The following is a 23,960-nucleotide window of genomic DNA, read 5'->3' as shown; positions in this document are numbered from 1 at the left end:
CCTCTTTGCTTCTATACTCAATCCCTCTTGTTATGAAGGCCAGCATGCTATTAGCTTTCTTCACTGCCTGCTGTACCTGCATGCTTGCTTTCATTGACTGATGTACAAGAACACCTAGATCTCGTTGTACTGCCCCTTTACCTAACTTGACTCCATTTAGGTAGTAATCTGCCTACCTGTTCTTGCCACCAAAGTGGATAACCACACATTTATCCACATTAAACTGCATCTGCCATGCATCTGTCCACTCACCTTGCCTGTCCAGGTCACCCTGTACTCTCCTAACATCCTCCTCACATTCACCCTGCCACCCAGCTTTGTATCATCAGCAAATTTGCTGATATTACTTTTAATACCATCATCTATGTAATTAATGTATATTGTAAAAAGCTGCGGTGTCAGCACTGATCCCTGCGGTACCCCACTGGTCACCGCCTGCCATTCCAAAAGGGAGCCGTTTATCACTACTCTTTGTTTCCTGTCAATCAACCAGTTTTCAATCCAAGTCACTATTTTGCCCCAATACTATGCGCCCTAATTTTGCTCACTAAAGTCCTATGTGGGACTTTATCAAAGGCTTTCTGTGAGTCTGGAGTCACACGTAGACCAGTCCAGGTAAGGATGGCAGTTTCCTTGCCGAAAGTATATTAGTGAATCAGATGGATTATTCTAACAGTCCACAATGGATCTCCAACAAGAAAAAAATCCAATTATTGCCCTTTGGCATTTAATGGCATGAATATCTCTGAATACCCTACTATCAACATCTGGGGAACACCATTGATCAGAAACTGAATTGATCATAAAATATGGTGGCTATAAGAGCAGGTCAGAGGCCAGGAATCCACTAATGAGGAACTCACTTGCTTTTTTCCAGTCAACTATCTACAAGGAACAAATCAATAGTGTGATAAAATAAATTCCATTTGCCTAGACGAGTGCATTTCCAACAACACTCAAGAAGCCTGACACTATCCAGGACAAAGCAGCCAGTCTTTTGGCACTACATCCACAACCATTCAGGCCATCTACCACTGATGTTCAGTAACAGCAGTGACACCTACAGGATGCACTTAAAAAATTCACCAAGCTTCCTTAGACAGCACATTCCAAACCCATGACCACTACTGAGTCCAGCATGTGGAAAGAGTGCATTATTTGTTCCACGTAAATGACATTCAGGGCAGATGAAAAGCAATGAGTAATTCTCCTGACAGCTTGTGGACCTGCAGCTTTTTCCATTATTAGGAGGCTAACTTTCCCTGAGGCACCAGATACTAAAACCTTTCAAGAGTTGACTGATTTAGTTAGGAATATTACAACCCCGAGCCACCTCTAATTCTGAGACATTATCGTTTTCACTCAGCAATTTGAGAATCCATATTGGGATTTTTGATTAGGGTAAGATGAATGGCAGAGGTATATGACTTTGGTTTAACCCTTAATGAGATGTTGAGAGACCATTTGGTATGTGGGAGTAATGGTGTAACCATGCAGAAGTGCTGACTAGCTGAAGCTCAAGTGGCCTCCAAACAGTCACGACAACTGGCCGTATCATTGGAAAAGGCGGTAAGTGGAGCATATCAGTTGAAGTGTATATTGATGGAAGTAGACACCCTTTCCAGGCTGACTGAGCTTGGGGAACATCATTGGGATGAAGGCAATTACAGGGTCTCACTCCGGACATACCCTGAACAGAGGGATTCTTGGTCAGCCTACAGCAAAAAACCCAAAACAAAGCCAAGCCTTGGCCAAGCAGTTAACATTATCTTGAGGATCCGGGCCAGCAAGCCATTGTGGTTGCTGTCGGTAAGCAGCCTCGAGACAGGAAGAGTCCCATTGGACCCAACTTGAGTAAAAGAACTCATAGACTGGTTTTCAGGAGAGTGCACACTCTGGAAAGCCCACCTGCATCTGGTTTAGAATGGGTAAATTGCTTAGCACATCCAAATCAGAACCAACCAAAATAAACGTCTAGTTAAATGGTCACCCAGTTCTAACAGAGGTTGATACCAGCGCAGCTATTTCAGTGATAGCAGAACCAGTCTGTAACAAAATTTGCTCTGAATTCCAACCCTTAGGTTTGCACAAGACTTTGTCTTGACTGAGAACCTATACTGGGGAGTCTTTACAGATTAAGGGTACAAATTCAGTTCCTGTCTCTTATGAAAAGCAGCTGGTTCCATTACCACTGATTGTAGTAAAAGTCTTGGGCCCAAACTTGATGGAGTGAAATTGGTTGAGAAAGATTTATCTAGATTGGCTCAACATTTTTTCAGCAAAGAAACAGCAATCATCCACTTAGGTGTTGGCACACTGTGATCCCAAGCATGATCTAGTATTGACTTGGTTACACGTAGACTGTGCACATCCTTTCATGGGTTCAATGTTCTTAGTCATTATGGTCTTCCATTCAAAGAGGCTGAACTTGCATAGAGTTCATTCATCAAACACGGGGACGACAATAGAAAATACATGGGTTCCTGGAAGTGTTGGGTCACAGATATCGGGCTATCATTTACCAGCAGAAATGTGAGTATTTCCTAAATTCGAGTGGTACTTGACATATAAGGACAGCTCCATACCAACCGTCATCCAATGGCCTAGCAGAAAGACAATCCAAACTTTGAAGGCAGGCTTAAAGAAACAGCCAACAGCTTCATTAGGTACCAAATTGTCCCAGTTCCTATTTGATTATAGGACCATCCCTCATGCAACTACAGGGGTGGCTCTAGCAGAGCTGCTGATGGGAAGAAGACGCTTCACCAGGTTAAACTAACTTTCCCAGACCGGGCAGCAGAGGGTGAAACAGCATTAGGAACGCCGACGCTGGACACAAAACTCTGCTCCATGCAAGAGACAGGTTACTTCAGGAAATTGCAGTTTGGTGTAGGAATGACCCAGCCTGGATAAGAGGCATTGTCAATATGAGATCTGGTCCAGTGATGTATAAAGTTCAGGTTGGTATAATGGTCCTGAACAGGTAGATGGAACAAATGAAAGCTGCGAACTCACAAACATTGTAGGTGCAAAACGTGCCCGGCTCCTTGACAGCCTTTTGGACTGTTCTGGAACCTCTGGCTCCCCCCTCTCTGTCAAACATTAAAGAAACCGTGGAATCTGAGGTGAACACACCAGATATTGCTGCCTCAACACCTAAAGAAGAGAATGAACTTCTCCTGAGATGCTCTGGCATCCAGCGATGAGCTCTGCATGTTACACACCACCGCAGGCAGACTTGGAGGAACATGAGCCAGTGCTAAGAAGCCCCAGGAAGAGCTACAGATAAAGAGCGAGCCTGTGTTCTCAGACTCTGAGGGGGAGGAATTGCAGTAATTGAATATGAGCGAATATGAGTTCCCTGATTGGGGCTGCTAATCTGGTCCAATCAGGGAGCCCTGGCTGACAGATAAAAACAGGAGTGCTTTGTCAAGAACTCTCCTCTTTTGTGTCAGGGAGGGGACTGACTCTGAGCTGGCTGAAAAATGAAGAAAAAAAACAGGAGTACCAGAAATCCTGTTCATTCTGAGAGTGGGCTTGGAGGGAGCTGAATCAGTGTCAAGGACTCTTCACGTAAATAAAGAGTGACTTGTTGACACGATACCTGCCTCTATGGAGTTATTTCAACACTCTCCTTCTCAAGTGTCATTTAAAGATGAACAATAAATGCTGGCAGAGCCATCAATGCTCATTTCCCTTAAGTGAATAAAAAAGGAATGTCCATTTGGCTATTCACAACAGGCAAGGTTCTGCCACACTCAGCTAGCCCATGCCTGCAAATTTCACAGCAGTGTCTCATATTCGAAGTGATTCTATAATTAGACATTTGCTAAACAGTCATGAGAATGTGAAACATTACGCTGACAATTTATTTAAGGTTGTCTATTAGGCTATAGTGTAGCTCACTGGATATACTATAAGCTGCATATATTAAGATACAAGGCCTGTTATTCTGGCAGACAGAAAGTACATATAGTACACTTGTTTCAGCTTAACAAAATAAGTGACAGTCATTCTCTGGTTCATTGCTCAGAGTCATGCCTTAACCACTCAGAGTCAATTTGTCTAGCTGAAAGTTTAAACGAAACTTGGCAGTTAAATGTCAGTCATCAGTAACTCAATCATTCTGCATTGCAATGCCTTTGATCACTTGACAACTAATCAGCTACATCCTTTCATACCGTATAAATATTGTTTTCACTTTACCTTGGAATTTCTTATAAGATGTCCTGATGAGAGCAAATTGAAAATCTTCATGAAAATATCTTTTCTTTCTGCAGTATTCCTGTACTGCACTAACAAATGACTATTTCTGTATTGTTGCATTCTATTAGCTGATGAGTATTGCTGAGAAAAAGACGTGCTGTTGAAGCTCTACATCTTTACTTCTCAAAACAGGCTCAGGAAAGGTAAATTTCAAAGGGATCAGCACTTACATTGTATAAGCGAAGGGTGCTGACTGGTTGATAGGTCAACTCTAGTTGAAGCAAAACTGTTAGGTATGCACCATCCTAATTAACTATTGCCTGCTAGGTTTTTGCTTTATTCAAAAACTAGCACAGTGCCTCAATATCTTTATTTCTCTGCTGAGGAAAGGTATTTTTAAGTTAATACACATAATTTCCAGTAGGTGAGCCAGATGCATGTTTAACTGATGACCTTAAATTAGTTTTTGTGTCATTCGTAACACACTCAAGGTTGTTCACTTTGTGCTGTTCAATCATGGACTCACATCTAACAAATGGCTTTGTATTCTGATTTTGGCAAGTATAAGCTTGTTGACGACAGTCATTCATCTCCATGTTGTGAATAGCTGAAAGGATGTGCTATTTGATATAAGCTGCCAGTTGGTGGGATATATGGCCAATGTACCCGATAGTGTACTGAGGCAGAAACTCAATTATCACATTAATCATTGTGTAATAGGCAAAATGTCTTTCTGGCTTGATGGCACATTCTGCCAGTGTTAACTGCTGTGCTTCTGCAGAGTAGCAGTGTGAAATTGTTAGCTTTCCCTGTTGTTCAGATGTTTTGAGATATATACTGTTCCAAGGTAACTTAAGGTAGACTTTTCAGATTGAGAAGTGATGTCTGTAGGTCCATTTGTATGCACCCACAGTACACAAGGAGTAGCCATCTGATCAGTGGTAAGCAAGAGAGCGATAGCTTTGATGAGCCCTAATACACTATCAAGTGGATGAATAGAAGGCTTGGGCTTGATTGATGAAATTGCAAGTAAGGGCAATCTCAGAAAGCATCCAGCTATAAGAAGCCCAATGCACATCTTTACCAGTGAAGTTAAGCTTGTGGTAGGCAGCAGTAGAAAACCTGTTAGCAGATTTCTCAATTGGTCTTGCCTGTGCTTCAGGACTTTGTCTTGACTGCAAGGATTCTGCATAATTCACTTGATCTCAGATATGTCACCTGCACTGTGATCCCTGCATCTGGGCTATTGATTCTATAGTCACAGTTTTTGGTAGCCCCACCTTTCCTGGGAGGTATTGGTGCGATAATATAACTGAACTAGTACTCCAAAGTCCGAGAGAAAATTTTGGTGGTTCAAGTGGCAGCCGGTGGAATATGGATTCGCTGCAAGAATGATCATTTCAATCTGCAATAAAGAGAAGGCAGTATCCTCACCATTATCACTTTGTCTTTCTGACATTGACTGGCCTTCTGTCCTCCTTAAACACTTTGCTCCTTATTTCTGAGAGGACCTGTCTCAGTTCTAGAATATAATAGCCACGCTCTGATAGCAGTAATGGAGAGAAGGTGAAAGATAGAAATCTGGATAGCAGTCAGAAAGAAAGGGAATAGGTAACACTAGAAATTGAATAGTCAGAGGATTAGTAAAGGGGATTGGAAAAGGGTAGAAACAGATGCTGGGAATTAACATGAAAATCGTGAACCTGCCCAGTGGGTAACTCGAAGGAGTCCTGTTTCATTGCACCTGGAAGTCACAATATCCAACCTTTAAGAGATACTGGCCAGACAGGGGTCTCATATCTATTCCATTTCAGCAATGCCTCGAAGTTATGTGGCTGCTGTTGGATCAGTCCCAAATCAGCTAGGGGAAGCAGGTATGTGAGGTGAACTCACCAGGACCTGTAAGGTAGGCCCTGACAAGGGAGTTGGCACAAGTGAACAGCTGGTGGAATGTCATCAAGCAAAGGTGACCTTTCTATACATGGGGGTGCCCTCTGCGGGCATAGGATTCCAATGAGGAGGAACAACACCTGAGCAGGATACCAGCAAATGATACCAGTGATGGTAGCAAGAGGCCCTAATATTGCCCTTACTGGTCACCTAAGGGCCTCAATTGGTGCAAGGGCTGGCCAATACCTACCCACGCATCAGTGGAGGCTGGTCGGTTGCTGCCACACTACCCCCACCCATTTTAACCCCACAGCATCTGGCAGCAAGGAGCTGTGTGAAATCCCAGCCTGAGGATGACACTTAACAGAAGAAGCCAAAACAATATTTTGAGGGAAATGCAGGAATTGGATGCTGTATTTTATGGACCAAGAGGTTAACCAACAGCAGACAATGGACATGTGACAGAAAAGAGAAACATAACCAGAAAGTGCTGGAGAAACTCAGCAAGTCTATCAGCATCCATGGATGGAGAATCTGTGCTTCTTCTCTCTCTCCTGATGCTCCGACCTGCTGAGTGTCTGCAACATTTTGATGTTTTTTTCTTTCAGATTTCCAGCATCCACAGTATTTTGCTTTTGTGTGGAATCAGAGTACTGGAGAAACTAGGAAGTCTGAACAGTGCCAACATGAGCTGGGCAGTCAGCGTGCGGTGTGATTGTTGGGGTGGTTTAGAAGATTAATAGAAGAATATAAAGTTAACTTGGCTGTAGAGATCAAAGAGTTTCTGGGTGATGGGGCTGAACTGGGAGTTAGAAGAAGAGGAATATCTCTGTGAAAGGCTTCTGAACTGGTTGGGGAATAGGGTTGCTGTGAGCTGATGCTGGAGGAGGTAAGGTGCCATTGTGAACTATGATGGTCAGGTTTGGATGGGGAACAGCAGCAGCTAAGTAATTCTTTTGGGGCAGGCAATGGCATTGTCATTCTGTTAAAGATTCAGTTGTAATTTTGTTCTCCATTCTTATCGGTCAAAACAAATGAAGGGATGCTATGAATACCAACCACTTAAGTCACAAAGATTTTGTAATCACTCGCTTTCACGTGTCAAGGTTGTTTTTTGAGCTGTCAATTATTTGGGAGCTGAATCAGCTTTTTAAGAGCTTTGATCAACTTTTGCTAGTTTTCTAGGTTGGCATGCTTGCTATAACCATCACTGTTAACAATGTTAGCATTCCACAGATTTGCATTTTCCTGATGATATTTTATCTTGCAGATAAAAACCTTACGGCAGAGTGATCACTTTCTGCCATCCTGCTACTCCCATGATATAACAACAGTGGAGTTGTTGACTAATTATAACATTCAGTCATGATCAATTAGTCCACAATAAATGCAGACAAATGTGTGGAAAGCCCCAGTGGTGCACAGCTTTGTGACCCAAAGATTCAGTGTTCTTCCTAAGGTCACTACAGCTACCATCTGTCTCGCCTCAAATTAGTTATGTACTGTATCAAAGAGTAAGGTATTAATGGACATTATAACCCATGTCTCACATTACCCATCTATTGTTATTTCAAAGTTGTTGTTTCAGTCTGGATTCAATACCATGCCAAAGAGCTGACAGGCAAATCAATCCCAGAATCCATTCAACAACTCATGGGAGAGAGCTAGTTGTCTATCTTAGTAAAATAGCACCATAAGACAGGTTAACATCAAAGTCTGACCTCTTATATTTCTGCCAGAAGTACAAAAAGTATAATATCACAATGTCAGTCCAAAAGTTGGGTTAGGAAAAGAAGTGGCAAAATTTGCTGATGCTGACTTAAAGCAGATTGACAAGAAGGTTGGATCCTGACAAGTAGTTCATAGGGGAAAAGGAGCTGAGTGGAATTAGACATTGAGATATGAGTAATTGAGTCAGGAAGTCAGAGCAAGTGCAGACTAGATAAGACACAAGTAGGTTTAGCGAGGCTAAATTGAATCATTAATGCAAGGAGCCTGAAGACTAAGATAGATAAAGTGAAGGTACACATCATATCATCTTACAGTGTGGAAAGTGGCCATTTAGCCCACACCACCACTCCGAAGAGCATCCACCCAGACCCACTCCCCCTACATTTCCCATGGCTAATCCACCTAGCTTGCACACTGTGGGGCAACATAGCATGGCAAAAGTGATGAAGGGCTGATTGCCCCAAACATCAATTCTTCTGCTCCTCGACCTGCTGTGCTTTTCCAGCACCACACTCTTGGCAACTTAGCGTGGCCTATCCATCTAACCTACACATCTTTGGAGTGTGGGAGGAAACCTTGCATGGGAAGAATGTGCAAACCCCACACCGACAGTTGCCCGAGGGCGTGATTGAACCTGGGTCCCTGGCACTATGAGACAGCAGTGCTAACCACTGAGTCACTGTGCTATCCAATAGTCATATAGGAATATGATATCATAGCTGTGACTGAGACTTGGCCACAAGATAGGCAGGATTGGTAATTCAACTTATAACCCTGTTTATAGGGTTTTCAGATGAGATAGTGAGGGATTAAAAGGGGAAGACGTTGTATTAGTGATTATGGAATCAGTTCTTGCAATGATGGAGTGATATGTTCAAAAGATCTTCAAAATGTGGCCACCTTGGTAAATTAAATAATACATAAGGGGAAAACATGCTATTGGGTGTGTACTAAAGGCCCCCAAATAATAAGAGAGAAATAGAGGATAACATTTATAATCACAATTCAAAGAAGTGTAAATACAATAAGGTACTAACAGTATAGGATTTTAACTACCCAAATATAGGCTGGGATACTTAGTGTTTAAGATAGGAAGTGAACTCAATACTTAACTTGCATCCAGAGATTTTTTTATTAGCTCAGTTTATATAAAGCCCAAGGGTAGGCTTTTCAGGAACTAATGTTGAAGAATTGAGCCTGGGCAGCTGGAAGGCATGACAGTAAGGCACCATTTTGGATGTAATGGCCGTAACTCAGTAAGATTTTGGATATTTATGGAAAAGGATACAGCTGTGCTGAAATTGAAGTCCTAAGTTTGGGAGAAGATTTGTAGCTCAGGTGCTCGTTGTTGTGGTTCTGTTCACCGAGCTGGGAATTTGTGTTGCAGACGTTTCGTCCCCTGTCTAGGTGACATCCTCAGTGCTTGGGAGCCTCCTGTGACACGCTTCTGTGATCTTTCCTCCGGCATTTATAGTGGTTTGTCTCTGCCGCTTCCGGTTGTCAGTTCCAGCTGTCCGTTGCAGTGGTCGGTATATTGGGTCCAGGTCGTTGTGCTTATTGATTGAAGCTGTGGATGAGTGCTATGCCTCTAGGAATTCCCTGGCTGTTCTCTGTTTGGCCTGTCCTATAATAGTAGTGTTGTCCCAGTCGAACTCATGTTGCTTGTCATCTGCATGTGTGGCTACTAAGGATAACTGGTCGTGTCGTTTGTGGCTAGTTGGTGTTCATGGATGCGGATCATTAGCTGTCTTCCTGTTTGTCCTATGTAGTGTTTTGTGCAATCCTTGCATGGGATTTTGTACACTACATTGGTTTTGCTCATGCTGGGTATCGGGTCCTTCGTTCTGGTGAGTTGTTGTCTCGCAGCACACAAACCAACAGCCACTCTCAGAAGCGCTTCTTAGGAGGCTTCCAAGCACTGAGGATGTCAGCTAGATGGGGCGAAATGTCTGCAACACAAATTCCCAGCTCAGCGAACAGAACTGAAGTCCTAAACTGGAGAAAGCCTAATTTTACTCAAATATAATTTGGCCCAAGTGGTCTAGAAGTAGCTATGTGCAGAAAAAATAAGTGTCAAAATGGTGGGAGGCATTCTAAAAGAGAATAGAGAGAGAGTAAAGGGCAAATATGTTCCCATAAAGAAAACAAAAAGGTGGGAACAAGACTCAAGAAGCCTAAATATCATGGGAGATAAAGATTAGGATTAAGAAAAAGAGAGAATCTCATGGCAGATACCAAGGGCTCAGTACAGCAGGGTTCATAGAGAAGTGTAAAATATTCAAGGGAGAACTTATGAAGGAAATTATGAAAGCAAATAGAGTGCAAGAGAAAACATTGGTGAGTATTACAGGGGAAACCCCAAAGAGTTGTACATTTTTATAAAGAATAATTAAGAAAGAGTAGAGCCCATTAGGAACCAAGAGACAGTATGTATATGGATCTGAATTCTTACACTATAGTAAAGGATGACGGAGTTCCAGATGCAACTGTTGAGAACACTGGAGTTTTAGAAGGTATTAATATAGAAAGAGAAGAGATTCTAGTGGGTTTGTCAATTTTAAAAGCAGATAAATCTGCAGGCCGAGTTGCGATGTGTCCCACGTTGATGAGAGAAACAAGGTAGAAGATTTCAGGGATCCTGGCTGGTAATTTTCAAATCTTCTCTGGTCTCAGGAGAGATGTCAGATGACTGAAGGACTGCGAACATTGTTCCATTATTAATAAAAATGGATAGGCCAGGAAAATTATAGACCAGATCAGTCTCACCTTGGCAGTAGGGAAGCTGTTAGGTTTCTGTCCTTTAGAATTCATTCTATCTAACATGGCAAGTTGGATCCAAAATTGGCTGAGAGGCAGGTTGATGGTAGAGAGATGTTTCTGTGCCCATTTCCAGTGGAGACCCACAGAGATCTGTGCTGGGCCATTGCTGTGACGTATGCAAGAACCTCAGAAGGAGTATAACCGAGTAGTTCATGGGTAACTTAAAAATTGGTAGTGGTAGTAAACAGGGTAAAAAATGAGGTCTGCAGATGCTGGAGATCACAGCTGAAAATGTGTTGCTGGTTAAAGTGCAGCAGGTTAGGTAGCATCCAAGGAACAGGAAATTTGACGTTTCGGGCATAAGCTCTTCATTCAATGATTTGTCTCTGAAGCTGCAAGGTTCTGGGTCCAAGCTCTAGTCCCAAGCTTAAGCATGGAAACTAAGGGTGGCACGGTGGCACAGTTGTTAACTCTGCTGCCTCACAGTGTCAGGGACCCAAGTTCAATTCAACCTCGGGTGACTGTCTGTGTTGAGTTTGCACATTCTCCCAGTGTCTGCGTGGATTCCTGATGAAGGGCTTATGCCCGAAACGTTGAATTTCCTATTCCTTGGATGCTGCCTAACCAGTGGTAGTAAACAGTAAGGAAGATAGGTATAAAGAGCAGGAGGATATTAATTAACTGGTCGGGTGGGCAGAGAAGTGACAAATGGAATTCAACCAAGAAAAGAGAGGTACTGTATTAGTCTTGGGGAGGATTAGCAAAGCAAGTGATTAGATATAAATGATATGACAGTGGAAAGAATTCTAGATCAAGGAAGCTTGGTGTATACACACACAGATCCCTGAAGGTAGCCAGGCAGGTAGATAAGGTGGTTTACAAGGCATGCGGGATGCTTCCTTTATTAACCATTGAACACAAGAGCAAGGAGGTTTTGTTGGAAATGTCCAAAATGCTGTTCAGCCCCAATTGGAGTACTGAATGTAGTTCTACTTATTGCATAGGATTTGATTGCACCAGTGAAGGTGCAGGGGAGGTTTGCCAGGATGCTGTCTGGGCTGCACTGTCTGAGCGATGAGGAATGATTGGATAGACTGGGTTTTGTTTTATCGTTGGAGCAGCAAAGGTTAAAAGAGTCAAAAATTATGGGGCAACAATTTAATGTAAGAAGAAGAAGGCTAAAGGGAGAGTTGAGAAAATTGTTTTTTTTTCACTCAGAGGGTTGCAGCAGCCTGGAACTCATTGCCTGAAAAGGACCCTCATAATATTGAAGCAGTAGTTAGATATTTACTAATGTTGCTACAGTTTCCAGGGATACTGGCCAAAAGCTAGAAAATGTGATTAGTTTTGTCAGTCATTTGTTGACTGGTGGAGACATCATGGGGTGAATGTTTCTTTTGAGATCCTCTCCCATGCAGGGAGTTTTCATGCAAAAACAAATTTAACTTATTGAACGCTAAAACTTGCATGAGTGACAATAAATTAATGAAGTCTCTAACTTTTCCCATTTGTTCACTTATAGAATGTTGGCGAAAGAATCAGCCTTCATTCAATGATTTGTCTCTGAAGCCGCAAGGTTCTTGGTCCAAGCTCTAGTCCCAAGCTTGAGCATGGAAACTAAGGGTGGCATGGTGGCACAGTTGTTAACTCTGCTGCCTCACAGAGTCAGGGACCCAAGTTCAATTCAACCTCGGGTGACTGTCTGTGTTGAGTTTGCACATTCTCCCAGTGTCTACGTGGATTTCCTCTGGGTGCTCTGGTTTCCTCCCTAGAGTCCAAAGATGTGCAGGTTAGGTGGATTGGCCATGCTAAATTGCCCCATAGTATCCAGGGATATGCAGGCTAGGTGGATTAGTCATGGGAGATGTGGGGTTATGGGGTTCGAGCTGGATGCTCTTCAGAGGGTCAGTGCAGACTTAATGGGCCAAATGGCCACTTTCTGCACTGTAGGGATTCTATGAGTGTAAATAAAAGAACTGTGGCTACTGGAAATCAGAAACAAAAAACTGAAATTGTTCGAAAAACCCAGTAGTTCCGTCAGCATCAGAACTGTTCTGAAGAAGGGTCACTGGATCTGAAACATTCACTCTGCTTTCTTTCGACAGATGCTGGAAAGAAAACAGAGTTAATGTTTCAGGTCCAGTGACCCGTCTTCAGAACAATTCTGATGCTGACAGACCTGCTGTGTTTTTCCAACAATTTCTATTCTGGTTCTATGATTGGAAGGCTGACACTTTTGTACAGTACTGAGGCAGTGCCACACTGTCACAGGAATTGTCTTCTGGACTAAATAACAATCTTACGAATTACCACCACCAACAACCCCTCCCCCAATCCCCACCCTGCCCCAGCCCCTCACTTCCACCAAATCTGTCTGCCTGGGTGGATGCAAAGGATCTCATGATACTATTATGATAAAGAGCAACGGAGCTACTTGTGCCGTTCTGGCCAATATCTATCCCTCAACATTACCAAATCGTGTCGTGATCACATGGCTGTTTGTGAGAATTTTCTGTGAGCATAATGGCTCCTGTATTCCCTGCAATGAAACAGTAACACTTCAAAAGACTTAACTGACTGCAAACTGCTTTGAAACATCCAGTGATCATATAATTTGCTACATAAATGCAATTATTTCTCTTTGCCTTCAGCAACTGATTGCCCTTTTTACAATTTGTGATGTATTGTTCAGCAATCCACAATCCAGAACAGAAATGATTCTGTTAATTTAACATCCCGTCATTACCAACATGAATCATTTTACAACTGATTTCCATCATCTTTACTTGCCATATGAATTTGCAATGATTAGGGAAGAGGTGAAGATGTAACCATTAAACGCAATTGCTCTTTATAATGAATCATTTTTTGAAAAAGGTGCTAACATTGACCAATCAATCCTTAATTGACTTTCTCCTCTTCTCCTTCCCTCTCTCGCAACAGAAAGGGAGATTGAATTGCGATCCAACCTTTGAACTAGAAGAAATGATACTGGAATCCAAACCACTTCACAAGAAAAAGAAAAGACTAGCTAAGAATAAATCTAAAGATTCTGGGAAAGAAAGTTCCCCATTGGTAAGATGTCTTGATTGTATTTCACACAACAGCAGGTTATAGTCCAACAGGTTTATTTGAAAGCACAAGCTTTCGGAGCACTGCTCATTCATCAGGTGGTTGTGATGAAGGAGCAGTGGTCCGAAAGTTAGTGCTTCCAAATGAACCTGTTGGACTTTAACCTGGTGTTGCGTGATTTTTAACTTTGTCCATCCTAGTCCAACACCAGCTGTTCCAAATCTTGATTATATTTGACACTTCCCTGTAGCACTATGGATTGCCAGTGACAGTGACAGATTTACTTATAACATTGAATTAACTTTTGTAAAAAAAATGCATTAAAAATTGACATCCCTCTGGCGTTTCTGTAATGCCTTCCGATTTTCTCAGTTTTTCTGAAAATTATCTGATTTCACTTCAAAAACAAAACAAGTGGCACCATAATAAAAGTGCTCTGACATTGTAAAGTAAGGAAATAAATAATGTTTTATTTTTCAGTGATCGTTAAAACTGGTGGAATCAATCATTTCCAAAATTTAAGTGAGACTTTCACAGCTGACGTGATGTTTTCTTGTATTTTGAAATTTCTCTCTTGCAATCACTTTTTCTTTCATGTGATATTAAAGAACGGACATCTGCAGCAGTGCCTGGAAACAGTCCACAATGATTTTACCATTTTCAACAGAGAAAAGTAAGTGCAATAATTTCTTAACCAATCCAGCTGTTTGCTTCACATCTGATTTATTAAAAGGGCACTCATTTTCCTCAGTGCTGCCTCCCCTAATAGGATAGCTCATGATTCCTTTAATAAAGGTCCTGCCATCCATGTATTGTCTCCACAAGTAAAGGTTCTGGCTTGCCTTAAGTGCAGAAGTTATTATGAGTGGCAGGCCCGCAATGAAGCAAGCCAGATCACAGAATCACAATGGTGCAAAAGGAAACCATTCAGCCCATCACATATGTGTTATCGAGCCCCTTTCTATTAACTAGTGCTAAACAACTGCCTTTTCTTTATATCCTTACACATCATTACTATCCAAAAGGGTCCATTTCCTCTTGAATGTCTTAACTGAAACTGCCACTAACAGATATCCAGGCAGTGAATTCCATATCCTAACAACTCACTGTGTGAAAGGGCCTTTCTCACATTATCTTTGTTTTATTTTCTCAACACTTTAAATCTATGCCCTTTCATTCTTGCTTCCTTTACAAGTGGAAACATTTTCTCCCTACCTACTCTGTCCAGACTGCTCATGATTTGAAAATCTTGGTCAGATCACCTCTCAGCCTTCTTCTGTCCCTGGAGACACTTCAACTTCTTCAATCTGTCCTCATAGCTGAAGTTTCTCAGACTCAGAAATTTCCTTCTAGTGCATTCACATCTTTCCTATAATGTGGCACCCACACCTGTACAAAATAGGACACATGAGGCCTTGACCTCTCATTTGTCCCTCTCAGTCAGTTGTACGTCACAGAGATGTACAGCACGGAAACAGTCCCTTGGGTCCAACTCGTCCATGCCGACTAGAAATCCGAAACTAATCTAGTTCCATTTGCCAGCATTTGGCCCGTGCCCCTTCAAACCCCTTCTATTCATATACCCATCCAGCTGCCTCTTAAACATTGTAATCATATCAGCTGCCACCACTTCCTCTGGCAGCTCATTCCATACATGCACCACCTTCTGTATGAAAACAGTTGCCCCTTAAATCTTTCTCCTCTCACCTTAAACCTATGCCCTGGGGGATTGGCTGTTCACAATATCCATGACCCTCATGATTTGGCTAACTCGATATTGAGCTATGAATCCTTTTATTTTATGGCAGATACACTCATAATCTCTGATGTACAATATGTGCAAGCTTTATTGAGAATAATTTCCACATGATAAATTGATGGAGCATATTATTTGTTGGTTAGAGAAGCTACTTAAGTGAAATCAAGTGTTGGGATGCACTGGTTGTGGGATGGGGGCATGGTTTGTGTTTTGGGTTGGGGGTAGTTTATAAAAACTGACACTCTAAGCAATAGACTGACAACTGTCCTCAGTGACCCTTACAAGCTGCATTCCCCAATCTCCAGCTGTTTCTGTTGTTAGAACTTCAGAACACTGTATTAATACTAGACATGTTATGGCTTAATAATACTCAATGCTTTTAATCAACTTCATATTTGTATTGACATTCAAATCCTGGTCGAGTGTTATGATGATACTTTCAAATTTTAATGAAATTTTAGTTGGGATGCAAGAAACCTTGATTACACCCTCTGTCAGACATAATTCTTCCACATCCTATAAAATTTCTCACCAGCGTTTCATAAAGAAATCATAGTCCAATCTAGTGCTGAAACCTACACCCTCAATATCTTCTAATACAGGTGAACCAGTGAAAACAGTAAAATTTGGAAATGAACGTACAGTCATAACGGAGCTCCATTTTGAGGTATACAAGGCCAGTGTGAGGTATACAAGGCCAGTGTGAGGTATACAAGGCCAGTGTGAGGTATACAAAGCCAGTGTGAGGTATACAAGGCCAGTGTGAGGTATACAAGGCCAGTGTGAGGTATACAAGGCCAGTGTGAGGTATACAAGGCCAGTATGCACCATTCATAAGTTTCACTGGTATTTCCTTCCAGGCAGTTGGGATTAACCAGCCATTGATTTTGGCCAGCCGTATAAAATGTGGTTGCTACAAGAAATGTAACATAGAAAATAGTAGCAGAAGTAGACCATTCAACTCTCCATCCAGCTCAATAGCCTGTTCCAGCTTACCCCCCCCCCCCACAATCTTTGATCTCTTTATCCCCTAGTTATCCAACTCCTTCTTGAAATCATACAATGTTTTGGCCTTGCCTACTTTCTGTGGTAATGATTTTCACAGGCAGAACCTCTTGGTGAAGACATTTCTCCTCATTTCAATCGTAATTAGTATACTGTGACCTCTGGTTCCAGACTTCCTGCCATCAGGAATTTCTTTCCTGTATCAACTCTGTCCAGGCCTATGACAACTTTATAGGTTTTCAGGTTTCTATGAGATCCCCCTCATTTTTCTGAACTCCAGTGTGATACATTCTAACTGATTCAAGCCCTCCTCATGTGTCAGTCCTGCCATCCCAGGAATCAGTTTGGTAAACGTTCACTGCGCTCCCTCCAGAGCCAGTACATCCTTCCTCAGACAAGGAGACCAAAACTGCACATAATATTTCAGGTGTTCTCTCACCAAGTGTCTATATAATTGCAGAAAGATATCCCTGCTGGTGTATTCGGGTCACCTTAACGTGAAGGCCAACATACCATTTGCCTGCTTTACTGCCTGCTGCATTTGCATGTTTACCTTCGACAACTGGTGTACAAGGACACCCAGGTCTCACTGTGTACTCCCAACTCTCAATTTATAGCCATTCAGATAATAATCTGCTTTTCTGATTTTGCTACCAAAGTGGATAAGCTCATATTTATCACTCATTTTCTCACTCACTCAGCTTGTTCAAATTGCACTGAGCCATCGCTGCATCCTCCTCACAGCTCACACTCCCATCCAGCTTTATGTCATCTGCAAATTTGAAGGTATTACATTTTGTTCCCTCATGTAAATCATTCATATATATTGTGTATATCTGGGATCCTAGCATTGATCCCTGTGTTATTCCATTAGTCACTGTCTGCCATTTGTAATAAAGACTTATTTGCTCTAAGCCTTTTTCCTGTCTGCCAACCAGTGTTCTATCTATTTCAATACACTACCCTCTGTCCAATCTGCTTTAATTTTACACATTAATCTCTTATGTGGGACTGGCTCTCCTCCTCAACTCTACTCATTACATATAGTGTCATACAGCATGGAAGTAGACCCTCTGTTCTAACCAGTCTATGCTGAAACATAATCCCAAACTAGATTCTGGATCAGTGGTGCTGGAAGAGCACAGCAGTTCAGGCAGCATCCAAGAAGCAGTGAAATCAACATTTCGGGCAAAAGCCCTTCAGAGAGCCTGAAGTGTGGAGAGATAAGCTAGAGGAGGGTGGGGGTGGGGAGAAAGTAGCATAGAGTACAATTGGTGAGTGGGGGAGGGGATGAAGGTGATAGGTCACACGTATGGGCCCCAGCTATGCCTGTCTCTTTGTTGGCTATGTAGAACAGTTGATCTTCCGTAATTACACCGGCACCATTCCCCACCTCTTCCTCCGCTACATTGATGACTGCATTGGCGCCACCTCGTGCTCCCGCGAGGAGGTTGAGCAACTCATCAACTTCACCAACACATTCCACCCTGACCTCAAATTTACCTGGACCATCTCTCACACCTCCCTCCCCTTCCTGGACCTCTCCATCTCCATTAATGACAACCGACTTGACACGGACATTTTTTACAAACTCACCGACTCCCACAGCTACCTGGATTACACCTCTTCCCATCCTACCTCTTGCAAAAATGCCATCCCATATTCCCAGTTCCTCTGCCTCCGCCGTATCTGCTCCCAGGAGGACCAGTTCCATCACAGAACGCACCAGATGGCTTCCTTCTTTAGAGACCGCAATTTCCCTTCCCACGTGGTTAAAGATGCCCTCCAATGCATCTCGTCCACATCCTATACCTCTGCCCTCAGACCCCACCCCTCCAACCATAACAAGGACAGAACGCCCTTGGTGCTCACCTTCCACCCTACCAACCTTCGCATAAACCAAATAATCCTCCGACATTTCCGCCACCTCCAAAAAGACCCCACCACCAGGGATATATTTCCCTCCTCACCCCTTTCCACCTTCCGCAAAGACCATTCCCTCCGTGACTACCTGGTCAGGTCCACGCCCCCCTACAACTCACCCTCCCATCCTGGCACTTTCCCCTGCCACCGCAGGAACTGTAAAACCTGCGCCCACACTTCCTCCCTCACCGCTATCCAAGGCCCTAAAGGAGCCTTCCACATCCAAAGTTTTACCTGCACATCCACTAATATCATTTATTGTATCCATTGCTCCCGATGCGGTCTCCTCTACATTGGGGAGACTGGGCGCCTCCTAGCAGAGTGCTTTAGGGAACATCTCCGGGACATCCGCACCAATCAACCACACCACCCCGTGGCCCAACATTTTAACTCTCCCTCCCACTCTGCTGAGGACATGGAGGTCCTGAGCCTCCTTCACCGCCGCTCCCTCACCACCAGACGCCTGGAGGAAGAATGCCTCATCTTCCGCCTCGGAACACTTCAACCCCAGGGCATCAATGTGGACTTCAACAGTTTCCTCATTTCCCCTTCCCCCACCTCACCGTAGTTCCAAACTTCCAGCTCAGCACTGTCCCCAAGACTTGTCCTACCTGCCTATCTCCTTTTCCACCTATCCACTCCACCTTCTCCCCGCCCCTGACCTATCACCTTCATCCCCTCCCCCATTCACCTATTGTACTCTATGCTACTTTCTCCCCACCACCACCCTCCTCGAGCTTATCTCTCCACGCTTCAGGCTTTCTCTGCCCTTATTCCTGATGAAGGGCTTTTGCCCGAAACGTCGATTTCGCTGCTCCTTGGATACTGCCTGAACTGCTGTGCTCTTCCAGCACCACTAATCCAGAATCTGGTTTCCAGCATCTGCAGTCATTGTTTATACCTCATAATCCCAAACTAAATTAGTCCCACCTGCCTGCTCCTAGCCCATATTGCTCCAAAAGTTTCTTATTAATATATTTATCCAAGTGTCTTTAAATGTTGTAATTGTGCCTACATCCACCACCTCCTCAGGAAGTTCATTCGACATGCAAACCACTCTCTGTGTAAAGAAAAATTGCCCCTCGTGTCTTTTTTTAAAGAATTACAGTAGATTTGTCAAGCATGATTTATCTTTCAGAAATCCATGCTGTCCCTGCCACTATTTTCCAAATACTCAGCTTCTGTTCTTTCATGATGGACGTAAGCATTTTTTCTCTCATGATTAACATCAGGCTGACTGGGCCATAATTCTCAGTTTTCCCTTTGCCTCCCTTCTTAAGTCATGAGGTTACACCCTCCAATCTTTGAGGAATTGTTCCAGAGTCTATAGAGTCTTGGAAGATGACTAGCAATACATCCAGTATCCCTAGGCGATTTTTTAAATATGCTGGGACATAGATTATCTGGGATTTATCAACTTCCAATCACATCAATGTCCCCAACGCCATTTCCCTACTAATACAATTTCCCTCAGTTCCTTCTGCTCACTAAACTCTACGCTGCCCAGCATTTCTGATGTGTTAACTGTGCCCTCCTTTGTGAACACTAAATCAAAGTATGTATTTAATTGATTAATTGTTCTTTTGTTTCCTATTATAAATGTTCCTGTTTCTGATGTAAGGGACTTATATTGTCTTCACCAATCTTGTTTGTCTTCTCAAATGTCTCATTTAAACATTTATCTCTCCACCCTGGATGCTCCCTGCCTTAATTCCTGATGAAGGGCTTTTGCCCGAAACGTCGATTTTCCTGCTCCTCGGATGCTGCCTGACCTGCTGTGCTTTTCCAGCACCACTCTAATCTCGACTCTGCTTTCCAGCATCTGCAGTCCTTACTTTTGCCTCATTTAAAGTTAACTCTACCACATTTCCAGGCAATGTGTTCCAGGTCCTAACTACTTGTGTGAAAGCTTTCTCTCATCTCACATTTGCTTCTTTTGAAATTTGCTTTAAATTTATGCCTCTCATTCTTGATCTTCTTAAAAATGGGAGTTTCTCCCTGTCTATTGATGTAGCTCACTCATGATTTTGAAAACCTGATTCAATCTCCTCTTAGCCTGCTTGTCTCCAAGGACAACAGTCCCAGTCTCTTCAATCCATCTTCATAAAAGAAATTTCTCAGGCTTGGAATCATTCTTTCTCTTCTACACTCTTTCCAATGTGTTTAAGTCCTTCCTATCATGGGGTGTCAAAAACTGTGCACGATACTCCAGCTGAGGTTTAGCAGATTCAACATTGCCTCTTTCTCTTGTACCCGATACTCCTTATAAAGAAGCTGAGGATAATGGGTGCTTTAATTGCTCTTTCCACCTGTACAGCCACCTTCAATGGTCTGTGTGTATATACATCAATGTCCCTCTGCTCTTGCAACCCCTTTAGAATGGTACCCCCTATTTTCTATTGTTTTTCAATGTTCTTCCTAGCAAAATGCATTTCTGCACACTTCTCTGCATTGAACCAATCTACATCTTTACTTCCAATCTGTCATCTTGTCTATGTTCTCTTGAAGTTCATTATCTTCCTTACAGTTTACAATTCTTCCAGGTTTTCTATCATCTACAAATTTGGAAATTGCTCCCTGTACACAAAGATCATTAACTCCACTACAAATGTCCTCCAGCACAAAAAGAAAATCCATTGTTCGTAACTCTGTTTCCTATCAGAGAATTCGGAATCCATGTTGCTACTGTCCTTTTTTATCCCAAGGGTGTTAACTTCCTCACAAGAATATTGTATGGAGCTATATTAAAAACTCAATGCTTTTAAAACCTACTTACTTGCAATACCTCCAACACATTCTGGGTTAGGGCATAATGTTGATTACTTCAGCACTGGTTGTAGTCATGTGTAATGTGTCATGTGCTGTCCTTTGTCGATTTTTGTCTCAGTAATCTTGTGAATATCTTGAGTAGGATGCGTTTCTACTTCAGTTTTGCAACATAGTTGTAGAATGCTTGTGTTCAAAGTGAGACTTTAAAAATTACATAAGCTTACAGCTAATGACTCTTTCAAATAAGCAATTATCTGCTATTGTAATACCATAAATATTAGTATGTATTGGACCAGTTAATGTTTGAGATTGGATTTATCAGTTAATTTGTGGAGGATATTACTTTTCTTGGGATTTAACCATGCATTTTTCAGCTAACCATTGCAGAGACCACATACAAAATATATAATGCATTTAATATTAATTCTTGGGTGAATAAAGTGAATAGATTATAATCTATTATAATCAGGTATTTATATTTGATAATATTCAAAGCAGTTCCCATTGCAATACAGGAAGGCGATTCACGAGAAAGAAGTCATTGTATCCTGAGATGCAGTTAGAACATTCTCAGTGAAAGGCTAGATTCATCACAAGGAAGAAAAGGAAATTATCCAGAATTCTTACCTTTGTGCTTTACTCAAGAGTTTCGAAATGAAAAAGCTACATTTGGATGGAGAGGATCAAGCCATGATATCATTAAGAGCCTGCTAACTTGATAACTAAGTTCACAACTTAAGAATATTGATGTGGATAAATTATTAGAGGGGTTCCACTGTCTATAGAATGATGAATCACTAATTACAGGAAAAAAAGGAGAGAACATTTCATATAGAATAGTAAGCGTGGAAACATTGTCACAAAGTATTACAGCAGTAGATCAGAAATTCTTGTTCTTTGTTATTACTATGATATTTCAATGACAGTTAGGATATGGGGATTACTACTATTTTGAGGAAGATAGATTTGGGTTCTAGTTGCTTTGAGATGTTACATTGAAAATTCTGTAGACACCTTAACACTCCATGTAGTGAATATCGGTGCCTCCTCCTTAACAATACACAAACATCATTTTACGGTCTTCAATTTTCAGGTTCAGAAAATCTCGGGCGGAGGATGGACAAACATCCAAGATGGAAAATGAAACTTGCAGTCAGATGCATGAAAAGACACAGGATGGTCAGAACAACAATGTGCTTGAACCTTTCTACACTACAGTTCCTAGCTAGTCTACCAGAACCAATCTGACCCTTCTGAGAACTTTAATACTCTTTGCTTTACAATGACATTATTTCTGTGCATGCCTTGTAGTTTAAATCACCTCTCCCATTGGAAAACAGCTCGGGTGACTAGCTTCCCAGCAGAAAAAATTGAGCTTTTCCTAGGCTGGAGTGGAAAGGGATATGTTGGCTGGCAGAGGACAATCATCTTACAGAGAGAAAAGACAAATATATACCTTGAACTACTTTGAAGTTAATTTTCACATAGGTTCCTTTAAACACACTAAGAATGTTACAACACCAACCTAAGCCTTTGAGAAAAATTTACTTTTATGCCTTGTCTTTTAAAGCTGTACATTTATAAAACACGATAATTTCACTGACAAGATTCATACTCACAAGATTATTTTCCAGTACTTACTCCCCTTGACATTCAGAACTAAGTACACTTGACTTGATAGAAATGTTTCAGGCTAATTTGGACTTTTACAAAAGTTTTATGAATTGAGTTTGGGATTTTATTTCTGCATGATTAATTCTACATTTTGTAAACACAACCTGAGCAGTGCGGTTAATTTTGGCAAAGTAAGAAGTTATAATGATTGAAAAAAAGTCAATAGTCTCTAAATTGAAAAATGTACATTTTTGTTAGCAATAAACACTAGGCAAAGTTTATATTCTGCCTTGCCTTATGTAAATTTAATTTTCAAAATTAATAGCCAGCTTCTTATTCATTATTATCTTAAATAATTTATATCTCTCAAGTGATTTGATTTTTTATTTTAAATTTGATTTTGTACAAGTTGAAAGAAATGTAAATACAGTGTTAACATTATATTTAAAGACTACAATTTACACCTGATATTAGCTATTCGTTACCAATAGACCAAGAATCTCCTGGTGGGGCAAGACATTGTCAAAAGACGACAAACATTTATAAATATTAATGTATTGAAGTTGTGACAGAAAAGATGATTGCATGTTATTTTCACTCTTGATTTTATTATATTTGGGTTAAGAGGAAATTGACAGCAATTAAGTAAAAGAGCTCAGTAGGGTGCATTAGAGCTCACGAGGCATGATTAAATGGATCCAATGGCAGTCTCACCCAGCAATTAAAGAATTGGTGTGGAACCTTGTGGTTATTCCAAATGTGACACAATAAAACACAAGATTATTTTAGTGCACACATTAAGTGGTGGTTGAATAATAGTTATTGTTTTTGATAACTGTTTCTGTTATGTTTCATTTTGGTCTGTACCACCTTACTTGAATAACTGCTATTACCTGACTCTTATTGAAGAGCAGTGGTGCCTTGAATTAGATTTAGCAGTAACCCAGTAATCAGAAAGCAGCAATGTTACATGATAAAGGAGTAACTTCACAACTGAGTTCATATGACAATATCATCATTAATTATTGGATGACAATAATTACCAGATGACAATTATATAAAATCAAATACAAAGAATGCTGGAGAAATTCAGTAGGTCTGGCGCCATCTGCAGAGAGAGAAAACAGACAGGACTTGAAATGTTAACTCTGTCTCTCCGTTAGAAGTGCTGCCAAACCTGCTGAGTTTCTCCACTTTGTTTCAGATTTCCAGAATCTGCAATAGTTTGCTC

The 23,960-nt window shown here is 41.6% G+C and overlaps 1 protein-coding gene across 1 annotated transcript in view; it reads left to right on the top strand.

Moving 5' to 3' along the window:
• LOC132833359 (serine/threonine-protein kinase 32B-like) overlaps positions 1-22,589 on the top strand; it is a 196,396-nt gene extending 173,807 nt beyond the window's left edge. Inside the window, exons 8-10 of the mRNA XM_060851571.1 lie at positions 13,531-13,662; positions 14,268-14,332; positions 22,209-22,589. Coding sequence (XP_060707554.1) covers positions 13,531-13,662; positions 14,268-14,332; positions 22,209-22,344 — 333 coding nt within the window. The 3' untranslated portion in view covers positions 22,345-22,589. The remainder of the gene's footprint in view (positions 1-13,530; positions 13,663-14,267; positions 14,333-22,208) is intronic.
• Positions 22,590-23,960: the final 1,371 nt, after the last annotated feature.

This window comes from Hemiscyllium ocellatum, chromosome 36 (genome assembly GCF_020745735.1).
Source record: "Hemiscyllium ocellatum isolate sHemOce1 chromosome 36, sHemOce1.pat.X.cur, whole genome shotgun sequence".
NCBI lineage: Eukaryota > Metazoa > Chordata > Chondrichthyes > Orectolobiformes > Hemiscylliidae > Hemiscyllium > Hemiscyllium ocellatum.
The sequence above is the reverse complement of the archived record's forward strand: the minus strand, read 5'-3'. Positions and strand labels throughout refer to the sequence as shown.